This window comes from Myripristis murdjan, chromosome 8 (assembly GCF_902150065.1).
Source record: "Myripristis murdjan chromosome 8, fMyrMur1.1, whole genome shotgun sequence".
Lineage (NCBI taxonomy): Eukaryota > Metazoa > Chordata > Actinopteri > Holocentriformes > Holocentridae > Myripristis > Myripristis murdjan.
In genome coordinates, this window is record NC_043987.1 from 18,409,329 (window position 1) to 18,431,086 (window position 21,758).

General features: G+C 41.8%; 1 protein-coding gene across 1 annotated transcript in view; it reads right to left on the reverse strand.

Annotated features, from left to right (window-relative positions):
• Positions 1-21,758, reverse strand: part of LOC115364031 (ras-related protein Rab-26-like) — a 61,805-nt gene that overhangs the window by 24,133 nt on the left and 15,914 nt on the right. Inside the window, exons 3-5 of the mRNA XM_030058441.1 lie at positions 15,984-16,025; positions 14,329-14,395; positions 7,728-7,780 (exon numbers count right to left, since the gene is read on the reverse strand). Coding sequence (XP_029914301.1) covers positions 7,728-7,780; positions 14,329-14,395; positions 15,984-16,025 — 162 coding nt within the window. The remainder of the gene's footprint in view (positions 1-7,727; positions 7,781-14,328; positions 14,396-15,983; positions 16,026-21,758) is intronic.

Here is a 21,758-nt window from a genome sequence, read left to right on the forward strand (position 1 = left end):
GAACCAGACTGCTTTTTAGCACTATAATTCTAACAAACAAGTCAAGCCTAAATGGATTTTAATACGCGCCCTCAACCCCTAACTCGAAGAAGGCATTTATAACATTTCTGAATGGACTGTGTGTTTCTACTAAAATGACCTAAAATATCAAATTTTCTGCAAAGCATATTTAATAAGCAAAATATTGATTCATGGCACTGACAAGAGAGGACTTGATAGAACACCTCAATAAACATGCAACAGTCTCTGGAGCAGTCTGGAGCTTGAAATACATGTGCACACGCACAAACAAGCAGTCAAGCGAATAACACATTCATGAGGCGTGTGTGTTTGTGTATCTGTGACTGTGTGAGCATACAGTATGTATGAGTATTAGTATGAGTAACAGTGGGAGAGTGATTTTCCACAGTTGAGCAGCAAGATTTGAGCAGACAGCTGAGCAGACGAAAATGGGTTAAAAGAAAGCCCTTTCATTTCCAGGCCATTTAGATCACAACTCCAGCTGAATGCAGCATGACAAATCAAGAGAATATAGACAAGTAATCGTTCACTTTCATGGTGACTAAGGTGACTAATCCTTGATGTTTCTCCTTTAGATGATGGACAGCTCCCTTACGACGTTAGTGCTGGTCTTGCCTCAGTGCCTCCTCACCGCAGAAAGAATGATAGACCACAGAGAAAAGTGGGATTAAGGGTGGAAGAGAGGAAAGTGATTTACTCTTCTCGTTTTCCCCCTCTCCTTCATAGTGGCATTCATCACCATTAGCATTCATTAGCATGAGTTAGGGCTCGTTAGGCAGTGGTGTGCCAGCAGGTGTCTGCAGCTTGCCAGCATATCTCCTAGCTGTAATAGACACTGACTGAAAGCCAGAGTGGTGGAGGGATATGGAGATGAGAGAGAAAGGAAGAGAGGCAGAACAGAGCAAGGAACTTGTCAATCTGTGCCTCCTTAGATTACTCCTAATTTGTTTGGCTTCGAGAAAAATCCATGTGGAGTAGCTCGGTATTGCAGTTGCAAACAGTAATAGGACATAGCAAAGAAATCAGAAAGAACATAAGGGCATTATATGAGCGCATACAATCAAAAATTTCAAAGCTAGAACATGTGAAGTAGAATTGTATAAAATTGTGGAGAAAGTTCAGATGACAGCATTGAGGAAATGTGCAATATGCAAATGTGCAAAACAGAAGCAGAAGAAGCAGTAATAATAGTGATATCATAAACTTTATTTGTATAGCACTTCTCTTAACAATGTTACAAAGTGCTTCACAAATCAATAATACAATAAAACAATAAAATCAATAAATAAATACATAAATAAATAAATAAAAATAAAATAATATAAGGCTTTCTAAACGCCTGTCTTGCAGAAAGAGAATGGAGTTTTCATCTTTAACTGCACAAGTCACCTTAACTACGGCCGTCTCAATACTGTGTAGAGCTCTTAAACCAGACTGATAGTTTTTGAAAATACTGTCAGTACTCATAAAAGCAGCCGGTTGACAGGCAATAACTTTCTCCAACACCTTACACAGGAAAGATATTTCAGAGATTGGTTAGTAAATGCTGAGGATGAGAGTGGGTCAAGATTAGGCTTCTTTAAAATGGCTTGTACAATTCCATGCTTAAAATAAGAAGGACAAATACCAATGGCTGAGGAGCAATTAATAATTGATAAGATGCAGGAACTGACAGTGGACATATATCCTTTAAAAGTTTATAGGGAATAATATTGAGCTGGGGAGCAGATTTAATAAGAGAGACAAAGATGAGATAAAGACTGAGGCTGAAATTGAGTCAGCACTGCACAGTTTGTGGCGGGGGGATAGATAGGACACCCGTGTCAGAGACAGTCCTAACATCCTCCACCTTTTAACAAAATATTTCAGATATTCCTCTGCTAAGTCAGAGTTCAGCATTAGAGGCGAAGGACCTGCTCACAAAAGAATCAGTTTACCTTGAATAAGACTTTGGAGTTACAGGGATTTCTGAAGATCAAGCTTGAGAAATAGAGTGATCTTGCCTCTTTAACCGCAGTCAGATATCAAGGGAGACGTGTAACCTGTTAGCCCTCTATATATACTCAGCTTTTCTGCATTGTCTCTTGACCCTACTAGCTTACTAAGTTACCGAGACAAAATAGGCGCTATTATTGGTTTTATAATCGTCTGTTGCAGCTGCTGCCTTTGATTTTATTTGTGTAGTGGGGTTATATTGCTCAAAATGTGTCTGTTTCACTCACCTGGCTGCACAGAGCACTTCACCTTTGCAATAATAAAGCTGAATTGAAGTGAATTAGTGAAAAAAATAACTATCAACATATACAGTGTGCAACATATTACAAATGTAAAGGGAATGAGAATTTGATTTCATGTGCAATGAACTGTAAACAAACAAACAAACAAACAAACAAACAGACAAACAAACAAACCCTAAAAGTTGTAGCATCGGTTGTATAGCTGCATTATATTAAACTACACACATTGCAAAAAATAGTTCACTTTACAAATGTAGATGTGCTAGGTGCATGTGTATTGATGTCAGGCCTCATCATCACAGTCTGCTCATATTATACAAGTTGGCTGAGGCTGGGGCCTTTAGGGAAGAGAGTACTGTACAGTCTAAAGGCCTCTGGCACAAAACGGTGCCTAAAGGACAAAACAAAGCCTGAAGGTGCTTTGGAGCTGCATCAGCTCACCAGTTGCAGTGGGAGATATTATTTATGGTGGACTTCAGCTTAGCCCTCATCCTCTCCTCTGCTACTGTCTCTAGGGCTTCCACTTTCAGACTTTCAACAGAGTCAACCATCTTCTCCACTTGGCTTATTCAGCCTTTCTTCCCAATTTTTGTGCTGCTTTGTCCCAGAAAATCAGTGTCCTTCCTTTCTCCCTTTGCACCCATTCACGCACCCACATGCCCCCCTCTTGGTTCCCTCCTCCCTCTCTCCCTCTGCCTGAAATTACTGTCCACATCTGGGCCTAAGGAACACCTTTCCTGTTTAAACTATCTCTCCGGGCAGATGGCTGCATTGCTTTTCTCTCTTTGAAGTAAACAACTTCTTCCCTTTACAGACCCCGTGCTGCTGTCAGAGAGATATTTTTTCTGAAGGCCTCCTGCCAATTAAAGTGCTTGATAGTGACCACCCCCTTCTGTTGCATGGTGCAATCTCAACTCAGAGGTAAACAGCAGGTATGATGGCATGCTGACATTTCTGGCACAGCTTCAGTCCCGCTGACAGAGGTGGCACAATGGAGGGAGGGCACTGAAAGTGACGGATGTCTCTGAGACACTGCCATTTCATGCTCCTAACTGCTAACTATCAATTTGACTTTCACAGCGCGTCAAATTGAAAGATGTTGTTTATTCATGAAATGGGTAGAGTGGTGGCAGGGTAAATGCAGGTTTCTCTGAAAAGTTACAGTACAGAAAAGTTGCAACTTCTTTTGGTATTTTAGTATGCAGTGCTCACAGAGGGAACGTGAGGAATTTGGGCGCTAGCTGGCCAGGCTAGTAGATTAAATATTCTACTTGCGCTGTTAAAATTGTTGCCGACTCCCAAGTATCTTTTGGTGGCCACTTAGCAACTTTAACAAACTGCTCAAGACATTCACCAACACCTAAAACATAAATACAAGAAAAGTAATATTTATGTATTAGTCCCTGCACCAGAAAATCACCCAATCTGTAAACATTTGCTTGGGCGCAATTTTTTCCAGCCCAGATCCAGTTATTTTCAGCATGCAGTGCCAACCAATCAGGGGTCACCAGGAAAAACCTTACTGCACACATAATGAAGCCTACTGCTGTCGGGCAGAGAAAAATATTCACACCTCTGTAATAATGTATGATTTAGATGAGAATAACAACTGAAATTTATACATATACATACAACACAACAATAAAAAAAGCGATTTATCATTAAAATGCATATTTCACAATTAGAGCTCAAAAAGAGGTGGCGCCCTAGCAACCTTAACGGACCACACACCCTTAGCTACAACGTTAAAAATAAGTTTCAGTGTTATTTTTGTTTCTTGTAACATACATACTACATACACGGGATTCAATAAATAATGCAATAGTAATTAAGCTGTTCTCTACTATCCTTACTATTGGTCAGGATTTTCTGTTAACTAATTAATGAACACATTAGCCTATACATACTGTAGAATTATTTGGAAATGCTTTAACAAGCTAAGGGGCTATAGACACTGTAGGATCTCCACCATTATGGGGTTTTAATTTAGAAAGTAACTGCTCTGTCACTCTAATGATATTTAATACTCTTTAACTTGTGGTTGTTTCTCTCTGTCTCAAACTGACCTTTTCAGGCTTGAAATGGCTTGAGGTTTTACAGGCTGAACACAACATGTCATCCTTGTTGCCATGACACAGCAACTCTTTTCATTGTCAAGAAAAAAACAACAACATTGTGTCTGAGACATTTCTTCCTTTTTTCTCCAAAACTGAGCAGCAACGTCATTGTTTTCTTTCTTCATTGTGGGTGCTTTAGCCAGTGTTTTAATGATGTTGGTGTCTCTGATGTTAAGTAGGCCCCGTGCTCACTACTGGTGATAAACTGTTTGGCGGGAGTTTGAGTTACTTGCCGCTGCACAAAACTGTGTCAGTCATTCACAGAATAAAAAAGAAAGACTTTCTGTGGTGTTTAAGGCATTGCATGCACACAGCAGGGGTGTTGCTCAACCTTGGCATTCAGGGCTAAAGTCCTGAATAATTTTTTTTTTGCCAGCACATCTGGTCTGGTCTCACCCCCAGCATCTGCTGCTGTCACTATTGCCCCTCCTCCACCTAGTGAGTGATGCACAAAGTTGACAGGAAGAGACAGAACATGCCATGGATAACAATAACAATGGATGTACGAAAGTTTTCCTTGAACTCAGAAAAGCAGTGCTATCTGTGACAGGGACGGGTTAACAGGTGGTGCCACTGCTTGCTTAGCTCGGGAATAATGTTAGTATCAGACAAACAGAGGCCTGGAGAGGAGAGAGGAGAGAGGGACAGACCTGGGGAGGAGAGAAGATGGCTTTCTGTAATTGTTCCAGTGTGGCATGTTTTGTGTGTACAATGCATACACATTTTATTGTTATGTAGACCCGTTGCTGATATTGCTGTCTCTTCATCTCTGAATTCTAATCCTAAATTACGTTTTGTTTTGATTCATACAGCTCACTTCAGGTTTCTGCCCCGACACAAATTAACCTGCTTCAATGAGGCGTACAATGGAGGTGCTCCCAATGGGAAATGTACAAAAAGAAAGAAAGAAAGAAAGAAAGAAAGAAAGAAAGAAAGAAAGAAAGAAAGAAAGAAACAAGGTGACTCACTCATAAAAAATAGCAAGGAAAAAAGGCATAATACATGTTGTGGTATTGATGCCTTCATTAGGGTGCTGCCACATGATTATGATGCACACAGATACCATGTTTAGTGGTCATTAGACATTCATGGTAATGTGATTGCAATGTAACACATTAATAATGTGTGGTTGACTGTTTTGCTCTTTTTGCTGGTGCCAATTTTTTGTCGGTGCTTTCTCAGGTGGGTGTGATGCATGCATTACCCACCATTAAAAAAGGCATTTTATTTTTCTAATGACTAAGTGGCCTTTGATTTTTTTTCTGTATGTATTTACTAATCAAGCTATAATCAAAACAGAAACATGAATTGAAATCAGTGGACTTTCTTTAATCCTCAAGTGTGTAAACCTGCCTCCTGCATTTTCATTTTCTTTTAATCAAACGTTGGTGAAGCAATAAAGGCAGCAAAGACTGTTGCCACAGTGCTCTGACTTGCAAAATGCCTTGTGCTGCAGGACAGGCTACAAAGATTATAAGCCCATTTTTAATAAAGCCACATGCACACACGGGCAGTTTCTGTACAACAGGCTCACATCCAGCCTAACTGGATTTGTGGGAAATCAAATAATTTATACTGATCTAATGAAACATTTCCTTTGCATGAGTAGTCACTTTCATCCCCCAACCTCTAATTTGGGTTTAGTGTTCCTGCTATCAGAGAGAATACAGCCAGAACAATTTGAGCCAACATCCGGGAGGAAAAAAAAAAAAAAAACGAAAAAAGAAAAAATCCTCTGTTGTTCTGCTCAGTTTGATATCTGTAGGTAGGACACAGTTGGAAATACCAGCCAGCAAAACTGGGTAGCTACACTGTGGATGAACAAAAACTTATTTGTCACAAGGTAAAGTATATTCATCTTTATTTACCACTCACTTTAGTATTTATTTAGATAGTTCTAAGACAGAAAAGGAGACAATGTAGGGAAGATGAAGTCAAGACAGTGGCTCTACAGGTGTTGCTTTAACCTGATCTAACCTCTCGACCATCTCGGGTGTTGTCTAAAATGGCCTCTGTGAGGAAATTGCATGCTGAGGATATTATATCTTACACCTCATTGGCTCACAATATTGCAAATATTCTATTAGCAGCAGGAGAGATACTCATCACTCCAGAAGACCTGCTCATTGGTCACAGTTAGCAACATTTTCTCCCCTTCCTTGCAGCCATTAAAATCCACCAGAGTGAGAGTGAGAGAGTGAGAGAGTGTGTGTGGAAAGTGAAGAGAGATGGGGAGATAGATAGAAGCCTGCCAGACAGATGGACAGTTGAATACTCCCTCAGGGCCAAAGTAGGGAAGAAGCATATTAACAGCTCACCTGGGACCACAGTTGCCACGTCAATCTCTGATGCAGTGGGCTTAAAGTCTTTACTAAAAGCTGGCCTTCATGTACCATTCCTCACTGAGTCTCATTTAAACTGTCTCTCACCATTTCCTTTACTTCTATTCTTCCTCTTTTTCTACCCCATTTCATCCCTCAGACTGCAGAATGCTCTCTTCCTGTTCATTTATCTATAATATGAGATATTTCAGGCACTGCTGGTTTGAATTTGACAAAACTCTGGGGAATGATCTTGCCAATGACTATTGCTACTTCGGTCGTGCAAAATGTGTGAATGTTCCGCGGAGCATCACCCAGTCATTTGTTCACCCATTATGTGCGATTATCCCAGATACTGCTGAGTCTATTTTGAGAAAAAAAAATGGCACTGATGAATCTTGCAACTGCAGTTCCACATGGGCCCAGGGGAGGTACTACACTTACAGGTACAAAAACAAAACAAAAAATAACAAGCCAAGTTTTCTTGGCATGAAATTTGGGGCATATCCTCAGCTATTTGGGACACATACCCAACTATTTGGGGCACATATCCAGCTATTCTCGCTTGCAAATCTGCCTCTAGGACTGTGAATGGATGCCATTTTGGGTTTGGTTTGGATAATTTATCGTGCCATTTGGACCAAGTGTCACATCATTCTGAATATGTACACCAACATGCATATACTTAGACACATCTATACTAGAGATACAATAGCATATAGTTACATGTATTTTGGGGGGAATTGACACATGTTTGTAATAAAGTACTGCTTGGTGCAAGAGGTGACATCAGCACATCAGCATACAGCACCACTGTATGTGTTTATATCTGTCCAGGTTTTGCTTTTTGTGTCCTTACAGTCTCCTCATACTCAAAGCAGAGGTCATTTAGAAAACTTCATGAAAGAATAAAACATGAAATGTTGCCAGTTTGGTCACAAAACCACCTAGAGGCTTCTGAGTAGTTATCTACAATGGCCCCAGTGATTATAGGTCATTTTCATTTGTTTCTAAAAGAAAGAGCAACCTACCTGTATGTTGTCAAAAGATGCTTTATTGGTGACATCATACAGCAGCAGGAGAGCTAAGAAAATGTGAAGAAATTGGGAGAAAAAGAAGAGGCGTTATTTTATGATATCTGTCCAAAGAAACTGCACGACTATGAATCATTACATCGTTCTCATTGCTTGGCATAAGGAGTTCTCAGCAAATGCTCGGTTTTTGCTCCTTTACCTTGGCCTATAACCTTCCTCTTCATTTCATTTAGGGAAGAGCTCTATTATTCATTTCACAGGGGCTACGTGATGACTGGTAAATTGCTGCTCTTGTTCTTTCACTTGGCCTGACAAAGTCCTGACTCACCCTTTGACAGCCTGAACTCACAAAGACAGGTCCTTGGTCTTAAGCTGGCCATCTAACACAGTCCAAGCAGTCTAATGACCTGTCACTGCAATAAATGGAAAGTCCAACAGGGCACAGCTGGAAAAAGTGGTTAACTCACTTTCTCACCTACAAGTGCTATCCTTTGGCCAAATGGAGTTTGCACTTTTGGTTTTGCCCAAATGATAGCATCACATGCTGGCATGTAATTCCTTTGAGACCGAGAAACAACCTCATCCTGAGTAGAAGTAATAATCTGTAATTAAAGAGTTATTGTGGTTACAGAGACTGTCCTTCAACTGGGTATTTCACAAACTAGGATTAGCAAGTTAGCCAGATAACTGTGGAAAATATTATGTTAAATGCTGGTGATAGTGATTTGAATCTGTAAAACAAAGGTTGAATGTTATGTTTGGGATAATGATGCAGTCGTCGTTGATGATGGTTGCTATTAACAGAAAAAAATTTCAGAAAATGTTCAGTGACACTTTTTAAAGTTATCTGGGAAATCCTGCTTTGTGGAATACTCTGGTGTTGTGTTGACAAGCATCCACCATGCTGAAGTTTCCTTCTGTAACACTTTAAATGCTAATCAGCCTCCAGGGGTGCTGTTGTGCATTAAAACATTCTGATCACATAATACAATATGAGTGATATCTGTGACACATTTGCTGCACTGCACTGAGAAAACAACACTGAAGACTTGCTGCTAGGACATGCTACAGTACAATATCTTCCCTATCAATTTGCCAAGCCACCCAGTCAAGGAGTCACTTCAGGAGTGTGCAGGTATTTGAGAGGCAGGAAGGGGCTGTGGAGCTGAGACAGGATGTGGCCCTGGAGAGATGAGGATGATGCAGACTGACAGCTATGTAATAAGGCTGGATTCTGCAAAACTTGTTCTCGAGGTGTTTCTCACTCTCTTATTATCTCTTATCAATCACTGGTTGAACTCAGGACACACAAGATCAAAAGCTGCTGTGGCTAAAGTGTCTGAAGGGATTCAAGCATGACTTATGTTTGCGTGTAAGTCTGTGCATTTGTGCCAATTTCTGCTGTATAAGGGCATATACTGTATAAAACATCCTTTCCAAAAAAACCTTTATTCCCTACCATTCATGAAACACAAACACAGTGAAACAAATCAGCTATTTACAGACTTTGTGAAATATGTCCTAGTTCTTCTTCTTAAGTCTGTGAAACAACAGACTCAATCGAAAAGCCTCATTGTATACAAGGCTCACCGGTGAGAGGAGTGAAATGAACATTTGAATGAACAGATACTGTGAATAGACAAAGACATGGGGTGGGGTGGGGACAGGCCCGGACTGTACATCGGGAGAACCGGGAGAATTCCCGAAGCGCCGGCCTGTCACTGGCCTGCTGGCCTGCCTGTCTTTTTTTTTTTTTTTTTTTTTTGGACAGGTCGCCGGCCAGGCCAATCAGCTGTCATGCCGGTCCGCTCTCCGGTTGGCCTGTCCCTTACAGAGGGACAGGCCAGGCCAGGCCAATCAGAGGCCAGCAGCCTGTGACAAGATCAAGACGTGATTGGTTTGTTTTGATTAACACCCGCCCCAACAGTCCGAGCACGCTGTAAACATAGGAGGGGGTGTGGCGACTCGCGCGAGTGTGTGGGACTGTGGAGGAGAGCGGAGGAGGCGGAAGGAAAGGTTTAGTGATTACATTGCAGTTGATAAATAAATTTTTCCATGGACCCCAATCCAAATCCGGGGAAAAAAAGAGGAAAGGTGGGGCAGAAAGGGAGAGAGAGAAAAAAAGAAAGGCACTCGAGGAAGACGCTGCCAAGTGCCTCAAGTTGCCCTTGTTATTCAGCCCCCTCCTCGCTGTCGCACCGTCAAAAAAAAGTGATGCTTCAGCAAGTGAGTTTTCTAAAACACACTGGTTCTTCTCAGTAGGAGGTTCTTTAGGCCATGTACACTCTCAGTTATAGTTGAATTAACACTGAGGATTAGATTTTACACGTACAGTGTAGAAATGTAGGACCTGGACTTGAAATTCAAAAGTTTTGAAATTAAATAAGGATTGAGGTTTTAAAATCACTGATTTACAAGCCATATTTTTTTTACTGCCTTTGAGATTAATTTTTTTGTGGTGGCAGAATCGAGTGCCTTGATGCGCCGCATGCTGATTTTGTAAGGCAAGTTTTTTACACTCATATGGAGTGGCTATGTGACATCAGAGTGAATGTTGGAGTGGCTAGTGCCTGTATGTGTAGGCTTCCAACCCCCCCCCCCCCCCCCCCCCCCCCCCCCCCCCCCCCCCCGCTCCACTCCAACAAACACCCCCTCCCTGGCCTGGGTGGATGACTACCTCCTGGCCTGAAATAATCTCCCAGTCCGGCCCTGGGTGGGGACATGGTGTGTGTGTGTGTGTGGGGGGGTATGGTGCTATGAAGAGAAAAAACAGTGAGAAAACTGATCAAGAGGAGGAAAAGATAAGGAAGGCAAAAGAAAAACAACTCTGGAAGACCAGTAATGGGCAAGTAAGAGAAGCGTATGATGAGAACATGTGTGTGTGTGTTTCTTCATCACACTTTCTCTCATATACACACAGTCAGGGTAAGCCCGTCATTACCACCCTCTGATAAACGATTTCCTTCTGCCTTTTTTCCCAAAGGGAAATGCTTTTGAAGACCTTTGTTTTTATCAGCCACCCTGAACAAATTAATAATGTCTTGCCTCTCCTTTTTATTTTTATCCAGTCTGTCTTCAAAATGCTTCTATTCATCTGTTTTTTTTTCACATGTTAATAAACAAGCCTAGCATAAGAACTGCAGAATAATGTTGTAGCCATACATGATATATGATTTTCATGCAATTAAAAAAAAAAAAAAAAAATCTGTTGGCTGTCCACACTTTTTCTCCCACACAGCAGATACACTGCCTATTCAGAAACCATTAAAATAATAATCTCTGCTACTCTCCATCCCTCTCTCATTGTATCACTTCCACAGCCTCTCCTATCTCGCAGAGTCTCTCCTTCCTCCCACAGTGACTGGGCTCTCTGAATGCACCGGCACCTATTTGTCTCTGCCTGCAGTTCTGCTCTATTCCCATACAAAGTTATGGGAGATAACAGCTCTCAGCTCCATTTATCATACACTGCTTCAGCTTCACTGTGGAGTGTGTGCTTGTGTGCATCCAAATAGTTTGTAAGTGTTTGAATGGATGTGTGCATCCAAGAGTGAAAACGAATGAGGGTTAGGTATAGAAAGAGAGAGCTTGTGTGTTGGTGCTGCGCTGTCCCTGCCACTACACTCCTGTTAAGTATTCTATCACTTTTATCGACCTCTTTCGACAAACGAGGTTATGCAACAACAGGACTGAAAGGTCTGTAGCCTAGCTTATGGTGGCCTGTAGCTGATAAAAAAAAAAAAATAGTGAAGTCACATTTTGCACCTGATTTGATTGTTATCACACCACTGAATGGAAGTTATAAGTCATAATCACCCCCACACACACCCCATCACCCCACTGCAACATCCAGTGGGTCAGAAGCTGCTCCTCTTTCCGTGATCAACTATGTCAGTCTTATACGTCACTATACGTCTGGCTCCAGGGTCTCATTGGACTAGGACTGGATGATAACAGCCTTCTGACCCACTAAAAGGTGCAGTAGGGACCCACTAACCCATACCTTGGGGGTGTTTACAACCGATGATGTCGATTCAATGGTGTGATAACAGTCAAATCAGGTGCATTTTCACACATGATTAAGCATAAGGGGTTTTAAACAGAGAAATCAGGCTGTAAAGTGAACACTGAAAGCCAGAAATCCTGGCACCAGAAAAAAAATCATTGTGTAGCAGATATTGATCAACAGCCCTGTCCAAACCCTGCAGATATATTATGGTCTTTTTGAGCTATGGGACATTGAAAATCATTCTCATTGCACTTTTAATCTTCCTGTCATGACCTAAGATGCATTATTCCCATGCTGTGGAGAAAATGAGCACCAATAAATATGACACGTAAAGTAAAGAATGTCCACTTGATGATCACTTCATTATTTTCCGCTTCTACCACACACAGCAATAAAACCTCGTCCACTTCGTATAAATCTCGGGGCGTAAAGTCTGGGGCCATTTCACGGCAGTTTGATGTTGACTGATGTACAGCATAGCTTGATTCAGGCAAAAAGTCACCAGGGGTTCCCATGAATCATGCTTTTGAATATAGAATGACGGCTTGCAATACATGATCTGTTCGCAGTTGGGATATGGGGATGAAAAAATACACTTTGCTGGAGGAACTGGAGTTTGTTTTCAGAGTCTGTGGCAGCACAAAGTAGCTGGCAAACAAGAGCATGTACTGGAGGTAAGCAAGCAGATCAAAATGTCTTTGTTTGAACAAAAGAGCTGGAAAACCACTGCAGTCGTCCCTTTTGTATACAACATCTCACAAACTTCAAAAGCTCACTGACAATCTCTCGCAGAAGTTATTCAGGTTAGACAAACTCCCAGTGAATCATAGTCAGCAGCATCTGTAGGTTTGGTATTTACATGGTCGTGGAGGTGATGAGCTGGGTCCTTTCGCTTTGATACAGCTGTCAGCACTGACTTTGCCTGCAGTGGAGAATTTTTACCGTTCCGCATTTACATCAGTGCATTAAGCTTTGAATGAATCCAAAAATTGCCAACAATATTTTTGAAGGTTTCAGTGTTGACACTATGATTTGTACATTTAGTATAAAAACTACAAAGTGGACAGAACCCTTGAGGAGTATAAAAAAAAGTGCACAAATTGCATAGTAGTCTACAAAGGTCAGAAATTTCAGATTTTCCCCAGTAACACAGATGGCTATTTCTACGTCTCCTCTCCTCCCAGTTCTCAGAATAGACGGGTTATTGGGTAAGCAGAGCTCAGGATACAATCTGCCACGCAGTGAGGACACAGGCACCAGTGTCATAATGACCTGTGCTTTCTCAAGCTCTATTAAGTCTTTGAAAACAAGCGAATGGCCTCCAGAGCTCGATAAACTGGGCTGTGAGGAGGGAAGGAGCTATAGGAGGCATTAGAACAAGTTCAGGAGAAGGTTATGCTGAGCTCTGTAGAAATTAGACGTCATTAGTGTGGATGATAATGATGATAGGGATGATAATGATGATGATGACAACGGTGGTGAGAGTGCTGGTTGTCGAAGTGGTGATTTTTGCTGCTTCAACTGGAGCAGGAGGCAGTATTTTTCTTTGCTGGTATTTCAGAATAGTCGACAGCATTAAAGTAAACTCTGCCTGACTTTTCCCGTGATGTGCTTCACAGTAGTAACCAAATGTCCTAACTCTAGTTTGTCAAGGGCAGTGAAGCTCCAGAGGCTCCTGGTGTTCACAGTTAGCTGTGATCCCAGGCGTGGTGCTTCAAACTGGGGTTTATAGATGTCCTCTGGGGTCTCTTTCCTCTGAGCAACAGACAGATAACCACTGCTGTAATTACGCAGGCTAATTGCCAAACCAAGACCTGCATAATGAGGATAATACATGGATACAGATCATTCACACAGACACACAGACACACATACACACACGCACGCACACATGCACACACACACACACACACACATCCCACTGTCATCGTTATAAAATATTTAACAGAGGATATGGTCCTATAAATCTTGATTGTGTTGTCCTTCAAACTGAGACTTCAGGGCTTCATCATAGTGCACAATAGTGGGAAGACAATGGCTCTCATCCACACCTTGACACTAACGCAATTATAACTGGCATATCAATTTTATTTTCATGGCAGAGCTCTTGGCACAAAAGTGAACCTCCCCATGCTCTATTTTATTGTGGGTACCTTTATGGGCACAAAGGGATGCACTCTACCTTATACCTTTTTATGGTGTCCCCTGCACTCATGAGCTACTCACATAATTTACACATCATAAATGATGGATACACACACTTTATGAGAGACACTGAACATGCAAGGTACATGTAACATCTGCTTATGTAAGAGCATTCAGACCCTATCCACTGAAAGTGCAATGAACGGTGAAATAATGTAAAAATGTAACATGTAAACAATTTCCACAAATGTAACATCCAGTAAGACATAAAACAAGAACTGGCGACAGGAATTAGAGGTTGTGTGTATGAATCCTCTGTGGGTGTAACTATTTCCAGTGCTGCTGTTACAACTGAGACAGACAAAAAAACAATCTAACAATATGATATGAATGTGAGTGAATGCAAAATGTGCGTGTCAGTGTGTGTACTTCTGTGTGTCTCACCATGGGCGTCACGGTAGTAGGCATGAGTGACACTGCGGAAACGCTCCTGTCCAGCTGTGTCCCAGATCTGTGGAGCATGAGAGAGGAACATAACCAGTGAAATGACGACACCCACCCTTTTATGCAGTGAATTTCAGCCCCTTCTCTCTGGGCTGAAGTTTATAGTCCCAAGGTATATGACAAAGTGATATAAAAATAAATTTGCTCTAGCACCCATCACTCAGATGAACAAATTGCTGCAACGTTGCACATGTTTTTTTTTCTCTTTTGATTTTTATGTCTCGATTATTGGAGTCTTGAGTACTTTTATCATGTTTGTCTGCTATCTATGTTTTTTTTTTTGTCTTGTTACAAATAAAGTAGCTTGAACTTGAACAGAGTAACAGAGTAGCTCTCATCCTACCTTTTTAATAAGTGTCTGGCCCACTCTTCCAGCCTGCTCAAGCTCATTTTAATTATATACCATGAAAATGAGAGCTATATGGTACTGTTATGAGCACGACAATGAACAAGATCTATACTTAAGCTCACATATGGAGATAGCCGTTAATGTGCCCATTCTTGATGACTGTCTCAATGACTTTGCTTTGCTTCTATTTCCTCAATTATCCCAACACTGAGCGGCTGGGTCCAAGGCCTGGGTCATGATTATGAATATAAATGAGCTATGGTTACTGCCCATTTGCCCCATTGCCCAACCCCAGTAGAACAAAGCTAATTAAGCTGTTCTTTCTCCCTTCAGGCAGCACTATCTTTCATCACAATTTGGTTCCAGTGGCAAGAGCATTTCCTCAGTATAGTGCAAGAGGATGATTGCACACCTCACTTGGTTTGAGAGGGATGGCTGCTAGGTTTTTTTTTTTTTTTTTTTTTAATGCATTTTTTAAATGGACCCTCACCTGTTTGGTATGGGCTGTTCATGAATCTATCTCCCCGTTTTCTCTCTCTCTCTCCTTTTGTCTCTGAGACATGTCAGCTTTAATGATGGCTCTGGCCCCTTCCCTCCCCCAAGATTCGAGTGGCAGTAATGAGAAATGGCATTTACTGAAGGAAAAATAACCCTCTCCCTGTTTTTGTTTGCTTGAGGCCTCTCTCCAAACTGACTCTCAGCCAATTAACCCCTAATGACTACATCACAGAGCAAAGGCCTGCTCCACCAACCTCTGTCAACCCCTAATTAAGTTCATTAGGGACGATTCACATAATTACCAGCTCTGTTTGACGGAGCTACCAAACAAACAACAATGGTGAGTTGCTTTCAGTATTGGTGCCAGAGTGAATGCAATGTGGCTGGGGAGGAAAACACATGGCCCAATAACCTTAGGAAGATTCATGGAGATGGATAAGGTCTTTTACAGGCTATTTTGTTTCCAAATAGGACATTGGTTGCTGTTATAGAATGAGGGAGCCAGCAGAGCTCTACTCCATCTCATGTGATTACATCGATTGTGGATCTAAAAGTAAACAGCAGAGATTGATAAAGCTGAAATGGGTTGGCCTCAGTAGCTCTTAGGAAGACAGATAGAGTTGGAAACAAGATCTGAAGGATACCGAGATAGTTGAAGCCCAGTCCATATCTGGTTGAGACATTTCTATTAATGGAGCATCTCAATCTTTTGATGATTATTAACATATATTATTGTAAGTGTTCTTACCTGGAGCTTCACCTTGACTCCATCGATGTTGAGGACTTTATTCTGGAAAGCAAAAGCAAGAAAACATCAGTGATGATTCTGCTGATCAGCACTCTTGAGTTTTTAATTTTTCAGTTTTGTTGATCTAATCACTTTTTACTTTGTCACTGAGCATTATTTTTTTTGGTATATTTGAAGTTGAAGGCTGTATTTATGACTTCTCTGCCATGGGGTCTATCGTTTGATAGATTAAAGATTAGAAACTGAGCACTTTGAATACAAATAGGGCATTTATAGATGTTTTTCAGCACTACTTCGCAGATGGCCTATTTATCCCCACTCAGCTTATTTGGGAGGTGATTTTTAGCAGTAACTTTCTCAGTACTAATGCACTAAGTGAAATTGTTGCTTTTACCAGTACACTATGGTAAAGCGGTTGGATAAACAGCCTAAATTGAAAAATACCAAAATTGTCTCGGTGACTCAGTGGAGGAAACTGGAAAATTCAGTTTGTTTATGGGAGTGTGTGTGTGTTTGTGTGTGTGTGTGTGTGTGTGTGTGTGTGTGTGTGTGTGGCAGTGGTGGTGAAGGACTGAGCAAACTCAGTAAATTGGCAAACATTTCCTAAGTGCAAGTGGTTACTTGGTCAGACACCTAAAGAATGTTCTTTCCACCGCTGTGTCTGATCATGCACCCGTCCTCTCATTTTCCCTCCACACTTTCCTCTCCTCCGTTCCATCAGTATTGCATGTCTCTGTGTTATTCTGGCCCGCTTTAATGAAGCTGGCCTCTTTCCTCCAGAGGCTTAGCCACCTCCCCCCTTGCTGCCTCCACTCCTCTCCGTGTACCCCTCCGTCTTTGTGAGACATTCCTCTGATCTCTTCTTCGATCTGCTCCACAACACATCCAAGTCTAACTTAGCCAAATGGACTTGCCATTTCACAGGCCAGAGGTTGGTGTTGCCTGAAGAACTGGAGGTACAGACGTGAAACTCTCAGGCAGGATGCATCCAACCTGCTGTCAAATTACATTCAGTTAGCCTGATGGCAGGGCTTTTTCTATTCAAGATAAAAGCAGGAGGAGACTGTCTGTCTTTGACCGGCTAGTTCTGTGCACCTGATCTACAAGAGGATGTACTATATCCAACACATATAAATCAACATTATGGAGGTTTGTGTGCCTTCCTTGTGACCCCTGCCCTGCAACCTATTGATCCACATCACTCTTGGTCCCACAACTCGGGGACCATTAAATTGTATTGATTTACAAAATCAGCGCTACCTGAGTGCCCCCTGTGTGTGGAGGAAGTGCTTATTAAATGGGTGACTGCCCTGCAAATAAGGCTGACGGTTTTCTCTAAATTGTGCCCATAGAACACTTTGTGTGTGTGTGTGTGTGTGTGCGTGTGTGTGGTGTCTGTACATTGCATTTGTCAGCAACCTGGTTATGTCCTGGTTTCCCAATACTGTTACATTAGTTAACATTTGTATTGCACCACAAGCTCTTTCATTATCTGTCTGTATTTCCCAGTGACCACTGCAGACAGGACGAGGTCAAGATGTTCTTCAGTGAAACAAATCGAGGTGTCCTGCTACGACAGTGCTGATTACATCACCAGTGCCACAGCAATGCTCAAAGACCTCCTCTACTGCCAGCTCCTCTGTGCTGCTCCTGTGAGCCGCTGCTGACCTTCTAATCCACTGGTCCCCATGGAGAAACTGAAGATGCTCAGCTCCTGGAAGATGCTACAAATCTGCCCACAGAGCACTTAGCAATAGATAGGGGTCTTTGTTTGTCTGTTTGGTTGATTTACCTCCTTGAGATCCACAAAGGAGAAATCTCATCCATATTCAGTGCCTCAGCAAGTCAAGCTGCTACCTACTTGGTATCTGTGGCCTGATAAGAATTCCAGTCTCAAAAGACTTCCCCCTGTTGTTGTCACAAGAAACAACCCAGGGAATACTTGCAGCCGTCATAAATATGCAGTAACCCAGAAAAAGATGTTGATGATGGCACTGTTGTGAAAATTTAGGGTGGTTAGACAGTCATTTCACTGATAGATGAGCCAAATTTCTTAAGTATAAATGTTTGGAATTAGTCTAAACAGGACACCAGAGCTTAAATGTTCACTGAAAGTGTGGACTAAGCGCCATAGAAAGAGACAACTCAAACTGTATGTACTGCAGTGCACCAGAGGAATTAAGGTATAGCGGATTATAGATGGCTGAGAAACCTCCACCACCTCCAGGTCGTTTTCCTTCCCCAAGCTCTAACAAAAAACCCTCCACACAACAAACACATCCACAAACAAATAAAAATTTCTCCACAATCAGACGCTGGATGCCTTTTAGACTTCCAGTGCCCATTTAATTTCTATTTTTACCCCAAGACAAATGGAACTGAGTTAGATATTGTAAAACAAAAATATGAAGAGTTTTGAGGGCAGCCTGCAAAGTGTGAGGCAGCCAATAAAGAAGTGATAGCAGCAAACAGCAAAGAAGAGGAGCATGCTGGCGACAACAACTGTGTGTATGACAGAGGGATTATTAATAATACTAGTGAGAAAGACAATGTGACACCAGTCGTAAGCCATGTTGCTTTTCGTTTTTTCTTCCAGTCCTGGCAACCCACCAGTACATTTGGCCGGGCTATGTGTGGCCTCAACACAAATGTCAGAACTGAAAGCAAGAGAGAGATAAACTTAGAAACAAACACTTGGGGGGTTGGGGGGATATGACAGGGAGGCGCTGCTCCGTTCTGCTCTCAGCCTGATTCTTGTCCATCAAGTTTTGTGAGGCATGCTGACAGACGGTTGCTGCAGAAATATTGTCATGGTCATGAAACAAGTTGCACCACTTCATATTATTCAAACTTCCAACTGCAATCTCTTCCGTTTCTTTGTTTATCTTCTTTCTTATATCTTAAATCCATATCATATACCATATCTTAAATCATCTCCTCTCCTCTCCTCTCCTCTCCTCTCCTCTCCTCTCCTCTCCTCTCCTCTCCTCTCCTCTCCTCTCCTCTCCTTCTTCCTTCTCTGGGGACAACATGGTGAATAAAGCTTGCTCAGCATTTCCATGGCCACTATTCAGTGTCAAAGATGCTTCTTACAAATACCCTCAATTAAGACACACTGGATATGCTGCCAGAGACAGAGATAGCGCTATAAATCCCCATCCACCAAACTCATAAATACTTAACGCAACCTGTATCACACAACCTGGGGATAATTCAGCTATTTGCTGACCCTCAGAAAAGTTAGCAGAGGTAGTGATAATGGTTTCTCCTGGTGATGATAACTTTTATACTGGTTCTGTTGGGAAATTGGAAAATTACTACATCTGACAAAAAAAAAAAAAATAGATAATGGTATAATATCCAACATCTAGAGGATTTCTGGGCAAAAGTTTGCATATTTCAATCCAAGTTATACTAGTGAACTCTCTTTTCGGGTCATTTGAGGCGTTATCCAGGCCAAAGAAGCAAGCTTTGTGCTCTCCAGTCACAGCTCATCAGTCACAGGCATATGTTTAATAAAGCACAGTCTGCCTCCCCAAATGAGTATTGACTATGCAGTGAGCCACAGAAACTGCTGGAACCTTCCTGGTATTGACCTGCTCAGTTGGCTGACCTGGTGAAGCCAAAAAAACATGACTAATTGAAAAGCACTGGGCCTCAGGCTCCACAAGCACTTGTGAACATGCTCACACTCACACACACATACACACTCCCACACAAACCCACACACATACACACACACACGCCCACAGCATTCTGTGATGCTCTAGTACAATTACCGACCTATTATTTGGCTGAATGCTGTGCGTGGGCGCCTTGACCCCTGTAATGCTCTTTCCTGGGTTCCTTTCAGACCAGCAAGATACAAATCAAAATGGCAACAAATAGAGGTTTCTATGATTGTGTTGAGTGACCATGTGCGGTGGTGAATAATCTGCTGCGGCTGAATCATGGGGCAGAGCCGGCTGTGGAGCAAGCTGTTGGCTGGGAATCCAACACTTTTTGCCTTTTCCGATTTCTTTCCATCAAATTCTTTCCTCAACTTTCTTCCACTAGTCTCTAGACATGTGCATACAGACATATGCACAAGTTAAACACCGCAAAGCAATCTCTCTCACACACACACACAGACACGCGCACACACAAACACACACATCGTGCATGCATACACAGTCACTATAGAATCATGGCCAAAGTATGACACACTAGTATTTATTTTGGTCCAGCATCATCACAGATTTCTCAAACAGAGTATCTGCCAACGCATCTCTTACTCACCTCTATTAATACAAATACATACATACATATCTGTACAAAAAAAGTGTTCCTTGATAGTCCCACCTGCTTTACACTTGAACATTGATTTTTTTTTTTCCTGGGCATTTGCACTTGTAGAATGAGTTTAAACCTCTGAGTTGGTATCCGAGACAGTAAATAAACTATAAGGTCACTGTGCAGGAGAGCTCATATATGTCCTCAGTCTCATTATTTAGCATGAAAACCACTTTCTCACTGCTCTCCTGTTGAAAACGTCCCTCACCCCTTGCTCTATGCCATGCATACATCTCTGCTTTTCTGTATCTGGCAGTTCTCCCGTATTCCCAGAGTTCACTTCACTTCCCACTTCTTTCATTCCATAGTTAAATATTAATACAGCTCCTCAGGGTTGATCTCTCTAGATCCCAGTGACATTAGGGCAGCAGGTGGCAGAGCTGCATTTCATTAATTACAAACATCTCCCTAGGTAGCAGCAAACCCCCACCTAACACACACACACACACACACACACACACACACATTTGGATATGCTGTCCCTACAACTAAAACTGAACACCGGACAATTTTTAATTAAGTAAGGTTTGGGTGTGTTCTTTCTCTGCTCTTTTCATATCAGCACAATAAAACAGCTTGTTTCCAATCAGACTAATGGACACCACACAAACTGCCCTGCAAACCTCACAAAATGGCTTCAAGGTAAAAGCATTCAATCCAATAACAGGGGAAAAAAAATATGGACACGCTGAGCTTCCCTTTCTGCCTCACCTTGTATGTGGCGTGTGTGTATGTGTGTGTGTGTGTGTGAAACATCCTTCAACTGTACTGTGTTTTGCATTTCGTTTCCTGCCTCATCTCAATCGAGCTAATTTCAAAAACAGGAAAAAAAAAATAACATTACTGCCACTTGCTGGCATGATTACGCCTGGCACTTTAATTGCACCCACTCAGACTGGCATGCAGGCAGACAGGCTGGCAGAATGGATAATGGACAAATCAGTCAGTCAGCCCTTAGTAGGCTGTAGTGAATGTATGGGAGCTGGAGACTGGAGAGAGATACATGCATAAATTCCCCAGTGTGAGAGGAGGATGGACTGTCAATTACATGTGTAATGACAGGGAAAGAAGAGGACTTTTTCTGTGAAGAACATTTAATCAACCTATACTTACAGCCTATTCTTTTTTTTTTTTTTATAATGGGCCTCTTATCATCGTCTCACACACACCAGAGCTGCCTCTCCTCATGCTCTCATACTCCTCATCTCTTTTAGTTTCTTGCTTGTTCTCTATGAAAGGTGCAGAGGCATGCGGGGTGTCTTCAGGTTTCAGAAAGCCAAATTTTAAACTTCTTAAGTCTTTTTAAATGCTACCTGGAAATGAATTTTCAGCTAAATGTAGTACTGAAATGAAGAAACACAGGTGGTTAAACAAGCCTATTTCTCACTGAATCTGTAAATGGGCAATAGCAGAAAAAGAAAGATGAATTTTTGGTTTATGGTT